The sequence below is a fragment of the Manacus vitellinus genome, unplaced genomic scaffold (genome assembly GCF_001715985.3).
Source record: "Manacus vitellinus isolate BGI_N305 unplaced genomic scaffold, ASM171598v3 scaffold_92_pilon, whole genome shotgun sequence".
Lineage (NCBI taxonomy): Eukaryota > Metazoa > Chordata > Aves > Passeriformes > Pipridae > Manacus > Manacus vitellinus.
In genome coordinates, this window is record NW_021940877.1 from 46,209 (window position 1) to 54,456 (window position 8,248).

General features: G+C 52.5%; 1 protein-coding gene across 1 annotated transcript in view; it reads left to right on the forward strand.

Annotated features, from left to right (window-relative positions):
• USP48 (ubiquitin specific peptidase 48) overlaps positions 1-8,248 on the forward strand; it is a 30,291-nt gene that overhangs the window by 18,877 nt on the left and 3,166 nt on the right. Inside the window, exons 15-22 of the mRNA XM_029965218.1 lie at positions 1,174-1,298; positions 1,440-1,562; positions 3,388-3,449; positions 3,918-4,028; positions 4,627-4,745; positions 5,594-5,700; positions 7,457-7,561; positions 7,980-8,135. Of these exons, the coding sequence (XP_029821078.1) occupies positions 1,174-1,298; positions 1,440-1,562; positions 3,388-3,449; positions 3,918-4,028; positions 4,627-4,745; positions 5,594-5,700; positions 7,457-7,561; positions 7,980-8,135 (908 nt within the window). The remainder of the gene's footprint in view (positions 1-1,173; positions 1,299-1,439; positions 1,563-3,387; positions 3,450-3,917; positions 4,029-4,626; positions 4,746-5,593; positions 5,701-7,456; positions 7,562-7,979; positions 8,136-8,248) is intronic.

Below are 8,248 nucleotides of genomic sequence, written 5' to 3' on the forward strand. Positions count from 1 at the left end.
AGCAAATCCGTGAGCCCGAGGAGCTGCTTGTCATGTTAAAGAGCTACCAGAGGGTGGGGAGGAAGGAGTTTCTCTCCCTCCTCTCTCTGCAGCTCTCCAGGCTATAGAAAAGCAGATAATAAGGTATTGTGCCCTTTGGACACGGCAGTTGCTGTTTTCCTTCCCTCTTGCTGGTGCAATCCCCACCGAGGCAGGAATATTCCCAAATCCGGTTTGCATCCCGGTGTCGCAACGGCTGCTCCGGCTGCTCCTCGTGTTTCTCCCGGTGCCTGCTCATAGCACAGTGACTTCCAGCTGCTGTCTCAGAGGGGGATGTGCTTGTGTTTTCCCCTTGGATATCATCACCCCTGCAAGGGGCAGCTGCTCAGATCCTGGAGCCTTCTCCAGTTTTCCCAAGCCTTGTTTATCCGGAGTGTGTGTTGTCATGTGTGCACGTGGTGTCCAAGAGCCTGGGTGTGTCTCCTGCTTCCATCCCTGAGATGGCAGGCACAAATGGCTCCTGATAAACCCTTCCTGGGCTTTTTGAGCTGCCTGAGCACCAGGATAAATAATCCTGATAGCAGGAGAAATAATCCTGATGGATAAATAAGTTGTCTGGGGGACAGCTGGTAAATCTTGCCCGGTGTCTTCACACCCCGGTGCTTCCCCAGAGCAGATTTAGGGTGCCAAATCTGCCCTTGCCACATTTTGAGGTGCTTGGATAGGGCATGTGAAGCCATCTGAGATTCTGCAGGGGGAATTTGGGGTTTCAAGGATGTGGAGAGCACCTGGCTTCTGTTCCGTGGGACACAGGGTTAGTCTGGGGCTTGGTGCATGGAGGCACCATGGGGGTGTAGCTGTGGAGGAGGAACCAGTAGCCCTGTGCCCTCTTTGGCTTTTCCCAGCATCCCTCCTTGTGTTTGATCAGCTTGGAAATCCAAAGGACATTTTTATGAATTAAAATTATTATTATTATTATTACTGCTATTATTATTTTTCCCTGTCTAAGGGAAGCAAGGCAGGAGTTGAAGGTGACTTTGTCGGCCGGGCTGGTTTTTGCTGACGTGGTTTTGGCTGCTAAACGTGTGGATCTCTTCCCCCACCTTTATTCCCTGTAATCTCTTCAATCAAGGGCTGCAAAACATCCCTGAGCATGTTGTGATCAAAGCCCTTGCCTTGATTCTCTCCCTGCAGGTGACCTGTGCATCTCCGAGAACGAGCGCAGGGTGGTTTCCAGGGAAGCCTGGGAGAAACTCAAGCAATATTTCCCAAAAGCCCCCGAATTCCCGAATAACAAAGAGTGCTGTTCCCAGTGCAAGGTATTTGCCAAATATTCCCCTCTTTGTTGACTGTAAATACTGGTTGTGTTTCTGGTTTCCCTTTTGTCACGACCCTGTGTAGTGGAGGAGAATAATGTCACCTTTTAGTGCAGCTGGGATGGAATTCACTGTTTCCTGCAGATTTTGGAGCGTGAAGGGGAGGAAAACGAAGCTCTCCATAAGATGATGGCCAGTGAGCAGAAGACTTCTCTCCAGAACCTGTTCCATGATAAATGCAGGCCTTGCCTGGGCAGTTGGCCTCAGGTAGGGAAGGAGGGGAACCAGGGAATGCAGCTGGGCTTGGGGCAGGTTTTATTGGCTTTTATCCTCTCCTTCCAAAGAAACTGTGGCTGTCCCATCCCTGGAAGTGTTCCAGGGCAGGTTGGACAGGGCTTGGAGCAACCTGGGATAGTGGAAGGTGTCTCTGCCCATGGCAGGGGAGTGGAATGAGATCCTTAGGGTCCCTTCCAACCCAACCCACTCCATAACCGTTCTCTCGGTCCGTGCCAGCAGAGCTCACACGTATGCTGTGCTGAGGTGTGATTTCCCTGGATTAACTGCTGGCACAGAGCCCTAAAGAGCCACAGGAATGGCTCCTGTGCCAAGGGAGCTGTGGCTGGCCCGGAATCAGCCAGATAACAGGGACAATATTGCTGCTGGGGTTGTATCCCTCCCTGGAAGGATGGAAATGCTGTGGCCGTGCTGGTGGAAGTGACTTTTCTACCTCCTTCCATCAGCCTTCCCAGGTTGGAGAATGCTAGAACACACCTGAGTTCTGCCCCACCACCAGCTTTGGCTGCTCCAGGTGTACTCCAGCATCCTCCTGCATCCCAGGAGCTCAGGAGGAGCTCCCCAAAATGCTGACACCCTCCAAAGAGCCGCGACGGCCGTGCCAACCCTCTCCTGGCGGCTACTCCGTGACTTTTTGGGGATTTAGGGAGGCCCAAAAGGAGTGGAACAAGCTCTTGGTTCAGTCCTTGGCTCCTGGGAGTCTCGTGGTGCTGATTAATGGCTGGCTCTCCAATCCTGGTGCTTTGGCAGGTCTCTGCCTTGGTCCCTCGCTGCTCCAGCTGGGAATAAATACTGAGGCAATATGGATCCATGGCTTGGAACCAAGGAGATCCAGAAGGGTTTAGAGGGAGTTTCCCTGAGCTGGAGAGCTCCAGGTTCTGCCAGGGGTGTTAAAGGCTTGTATCTGTCAGGATTTGCCTTTGGAGCTGGAGGAGGTGATGGAAAGCTGCAACCTATCGCTGTTGGTCAGAAACAGGAGTCTCTCCACCACTGGGGCTGCATCCTCCTTTCCCTTTGGATTCTCCTTTCCCTTGGAATTTCCCAAGGGAGCCTGATAAAAGAGAGCTGAGGATTTTTCCCTCAAGCTTTTGGAGTTTTCCTGATCCAAAACAGTTGAGGGGTTTGGGGAGGGAAAACAAGCAGAGTGGTTTAATCTAGAGATTCAGGGAGATTACATATATATATATATATATATATATTCCTCAGGTGTGCTGAGTTTTCCTGCAGAAAGATGGAGCAAGCCCTTAAATGCATGGTAGGGAAGATGGTGAGGATATAGATGATCATGGAAGTGATTTTGTCACCCAGCTCTTGGGATCTAGTTGGTTTTTTGTTCAGGAGCAAACAATTTAATGGTAAATTGGGACAAGAAGACAAAATTTATCCCAAAAACACTGCCTTGTTGGGTGCACAGCTGGGGTTTTTTGTTCCTGCTGCTGCCAGAAGGAAAAACCCATGGATTTTGATATTGGAAGCAAGTGAGGGAGGTTGGGGTGGTCTCTGACCACGAGTACCCAGCGAGAGAAAACAGCGCTTGGCTGCTCCAGGGAAATGCCCCTTTCCCACTGGGAATTAAAGGTAATTGGATTGAAAGCTTGACTAACTTTGTAATAAACATGAGATTAGTAAAGTCAGTGCTTAGTACTTGATCCCAAATTATTTTCCTTGGCTTTCCCAGCGTGCTTGGATGGAGTTGTCATGGTAAAACTGTGCTGAGGTCTGGGAGGGAGCGAGCGCTGCCGACAAACCTATTGCTGGGTTCATTAAAAAGATCCCTTTTCTTCCCTTTTCCCCCCAGGAGACAGATGAGCTGTATATTGTTTCGCAGTTCTTTGTAGAAGAATGGAGGAAATTTGTCAGGTAATTTTGGCTGGAGGGTTTTGGTGCTTTTTATCCCACATTTGGGGGCTGCAGGTAACATTTTACTTCCGAATACCGGCACAGTGGGTTCATGGAAACAAGGAAGCTGATTTTTGCAGGACTTGTGTTGGTTGTACAACACTGAATTTCCTTGTTTACCATGTGTTAACCAGATGGTCGGATTAGCTGGTAACCTGATTAGTTTTTTCATCTGTCTGGAGCTGTAGCCCAGAGGTCACCTCTCAGTCCTGTTTGCACAGGCTGGAGATGGAAATCTCCCCTGGACAGAATCATTTTGCAGCACAGAGGAACGTGGATCTGATTTCCTCATCACTTGTAGTTAATATTCCATGTTGGAATGCCTTCTGTAAATAATTCACCTGTGATTTCTTCTTGGCTGCCTGCAGGACTGGGGGTTTTTGGTGGGATAAGCTGGTCCAGCTTTCCAAACCACCTTCCCTTTTGCAGGAGGCCGACACGCTGCAGCCCCGTGTCCTCCATAGCCAACAGTGTCCTGCTCTGCCCCCACGGGGGGCTCATGTTCACCTTCGCTTCCATGACCAAAGAAGACTCCAAACAGTGAGTTTTTTCCCTTCACACGTTTTCCTTTCCCCAGGAGAACAGTCCAAAAGGAACATTCTTGCTGCCGAGCCGCAGCGAGACGAGGAGCGAATCCTTTCCCTCAAACTAAATCAACACCTCGGCTTTCTCAGAGCCACCTCAGCCTTCCTGCAAGGCAGGACCTAAATTGTCCAAGGATGCTGGGTCAGGAAAAAAGAGCTTCCTTCAGCTTGGTTAGTTCCTGACAATAACCACCCTGGATCTGACCGGGGCGCAGGAACATCCTTCTTCCTTACGATTTGCTTTCCGTGCGCGTTCTCCCCCGGAGCGCTGCACTTGGTGCTCCGTGGCGTTGTTTCTGCAGTGATGCAGCACTGAAAGTAGAAAATCTTCCCCTCCTTCCCTCCTCCATCTCCCCCTCCGGCACGGCGGGAGCACAGCAGCGTCACTAATCACAGCCTGCCGCCGTCGGGGTGTGCAGGCCCTCCCCTGCAGCTGATTTTGGGGGGGATTTTGGTGGTTTTCTTTTGTTAAAATGCTGAAGAAGGAGGAGGGTTTTTTGGGGGGGAGCTTGGCTTTTCCATGTCATAAAGCACCTGCCTGTTCCTTTGCACAGTATAGCTCTGATATGGCCCAGCGAGTGGGAGAGGATCCAAAAGCTCTTCGTGGTGGATCACGTCATCAAGATCACCCGGGCACAGGGCCCCGAGGGCACCCGCTACACCTCGGAGCCCCGTGAGTCACTCTGCTCCCTGGGCTCTGGGAATGGCTCTGGGAGGATAAGAAATGAAGTCTGAGGTGGTAAATGTGGAGCTTGGCAGGTTCCCCACCTGGAGCACTGTGTCCAGCTGGGGGGTCCCCAGCTCAGGAAGGACGTGGAGCTGCTGGAGCGACTCCAGAGGAGACCACGGAGCTGCTCCAAGGGCTGGAGCCCCTCTGCTCTGGAGCCAGGCTGGGAGAGCTGGGNCAGGGCCTAAAGGGGCTCCAGGAGAGCTGGAGAGGGACTGGGGACGAGGGGTGAAGGGACAGGACAAGGGGGAATGGTTTTAAACTAAAAGAAGGGAAATTTAGATGGGATATTGAGATGGAAGTCTTCCCTGTGAGGGTGGTTTGACCCTGGCACAGGTTGCCCAGAGAAGCTGTGGCTGCCCCTGGATCCCTGGAAGTGTCCAAGGCCAGGTTGGACAGGGCTTGGAGCAAGTGGAAGGTGACCTTGCCCATGGCAGGGATAGAGCTTTAAAATTCCTTCCAACCCAAGCCATTCTGGGATCCTGTGATTTGGCATCTGTGATTTTCCTGCCACTGGATCCCTGGAAGTGTCCAAGGCCAGGTTGGACAGGGCTTGGAGCAAGTGGAAGGTGACCTTGCCCATGGCAGGGATGAGGTTTAAGGTCCTTCCCAACCCAAACCATTCAGGAATTCAATTGATCCTCTCCGGGTTGGCAGTGAGAGGCACTGGGATGGAGTCTCCGAGGAGCTGAAGCAATTAAATATGTTTTCTTTTTTTCCTTGGAAATATGTTTATTAAACACATTAACACATTAACTATGTTTATTAACATATTAAATCTGCTCTTTCCCCAGAGCTGTGCCCGGAGTGCCGGGAAGGGCTCCTGTGCCAGCAGCAGCGGGACCTGCGCGAGTACACCCAGGCCACTGTGTACGTGCACAAAGTGGTGGATAACAAAAAGGTACCGACAGGCTCCCCCTCCATCCTGCTCAGGGAGCGCCAGGAATGCCCTCAGGGGGGGTCTCACAGCCCCCAGGGGCTGGGACCTGCTGCTGGGGTTCCTGGTGGTGGGGAGGGCAGAAATCCCCCGGCTCTGTGGCTCCAGCTTTGGCCAGACCAGCACATGGGAACGTTCTGGCTCTGAAAATTCAGTCTCCTTTTGCCAAACGGAATCCTTTGTGTTTTCAGGGATGCTCCCAGCTGTTTCTTCTGTCTCAGCTGTGTTCCCAGGCTCTACCTGCTCTCCTTCCCCTCCAATATTTGTCATTTCCTTTCTACTTGCTCAAGTGACATTTATCCCTGGATAGAAATAAGCTCTTCCCCTTGGTGCTGGTGAGAGGCTGAACTCCGAGATGGTTTTCAGGATCCCTGAAAGCTGCAAATTATGTTTTTGCTGATCTTAAGTGTCAGGATCAACTCCAGAATTGCTTTTCCAGGGACCCAAATCTGGCTCTGGTGGAACTTAGGGCTTTTTAGGAGGCAGCCAAGGCTGGTGGGCACTGGGATCAAGACATTCCCTGCACTTTTGCAGGGTGGGAGTGGGTTTGTTTTGGCCTTCCATTGATTTCCACCTCCCTGCCAATCCCAAGGAGGCGCTGGAGCCCAGAGAACCACAGGGAGCCAGAGGCTGGATGGGTTCCTGCCTGGCTGGTGAGACGTGGAGCAGCAGCACGTCTGGAGCCATCAGCCTGAGTCCCGAGGCTGGATCCGCCTCGGCTCCGCCGCGGGAGAGCCTTGGGGGTTGTGTTTTTCTGGCACTGGCCAGGACTGTGCTCACACGTGGGGCTGGCAAAAAAACAGGGAGCTATTCTTTGTGGAGCAGCTGGAGCTGGAGAGAGGGGGCGAGACAGTGCCCACGAGATTCCCTCAGTAACAGGGCAGGGATGGGAAGCAGCAGGAATGCCAGCCAGGATCACTGGGAGCCACTGTGTCCTTCCTGCTGGGCTTTGCAAAGTCAGGGAGTGTTTCCCAGCCCCCCACCCCTTCTCCTCCCCCTGCTACCTCCTTGGGGTGCAAGAGGGAAGTCCCATTTGGATAAAATCGTTGTAGGATGGCACTGCTGGAATTCTGAGAGCTCTGGGGAATGTTTGGGAGCTGGGATTGCATCAATGATTTTAAATATATTGATGGAATTGTGAGCTCTCGGGCATCCAGGTCTCCTGAGCTCCTGCAACCCCAGCTCCAGCTCCATAGATGGGAATTCACATCCAGGCAAATCCATGTCTCCTGGAGTGACTTCCACAGACCTGAATGTTCCTTTTATTTATGTATTTGTGTAAATTGTTTAGGTTTCATTTACTTCCACCCTGCAGCCCCATAAATAATGGTCCTGAGTCCCTCTGCAGGGAGGGACAAGTGTCTTAATTTACAGATAATATTCCTTTCTCCATGGTGAGGCTTTTGTAATGCACTTGGATCAACCAGCTACTGGGAAAGGAATCAGTCCAGGCCCCAGGAGACTTTCCCTTTGCCTGGAGAGAAGGGCAGGAAGCACCTGCAGCTCCATAGAGGGGGATTCCTGAGCTGAATCCCCCTGAGGTCCCACGCAGCTGGGGAGGGTGGAGGAGCCTTTTCAGACCTCCTGGAGCAGCTCCCGGGGTTATTCCCAGGCTCTGTGGGTGGAGGTGGCACCAGGAAGGTGTCCAGGAGCTGATTCCATGGTGGGACAGTCCGGGTGGGTGCTGTTGGTCACAGCAGAGTGGTTTTTGTGACTCCAGGTGATGAAGGACGCGGCTCCGGAGCTGAACGTGAGCAGCTCGGAGGCTGAAGAGGAAAGGGAGGAAAACAAGCCAGAGGGGGAGCAGGACCCTGATTTTAACCAGGTAGAGATGAAAAATCCCAGGAGGTTCCTTGATTTCCACATCATTCTCCGGAGTCAGCACGATGAGGTCACCTCCCTCCTCCTCTGGGTCCGACTGGTGGGGGACACGTGTCTCAAAGTGTCACTGGAATGGTCAGACCACAGCAGTGCTGGTTTTTGGAGAGGTTAAACCTGGACAGGGACTCGTCTGCCCGTGGAAATCTGCCCCACGCTGGCATTAGGACCAGGAACTGAGGCTTGAAAGGCAAATCCTTTGGTCTTCTCCACACTTGCACACTTCAGTTGGCTTTCCAAGGGATTTTCCATCACTTCCCGCCTTCCCTCGCATGACCAACTCGCCCCAAACACCCTCTGGGATACGGGGAACTTGTGTTTATTCCCAAATAACTTGATCTCCGTGGGGTTTGCCTCCTCTCCAGGCCAACGGCGGCGCAAAACGCCAGAAGCTCTCCCAGCAGAGCTACATCACCTACCAAAAACAGGGAATCAGGAGGAGCACCCGGCACAGGAAGGTCCGAGGGGAGAAGGCCCTGCTGGTGTCGGCCAACCAGACCCTGAAAGAGCTGAAAATACAGGTGGGGGGGAGGAATGCCAGGAATGAGGGAAAACCATCCAACCAGAGCGTGGGGAGAGAGGGGAAGGGTCTGAAATCCCACATGGGGTCAGATTGGGGTGGGAATTAGGGGGG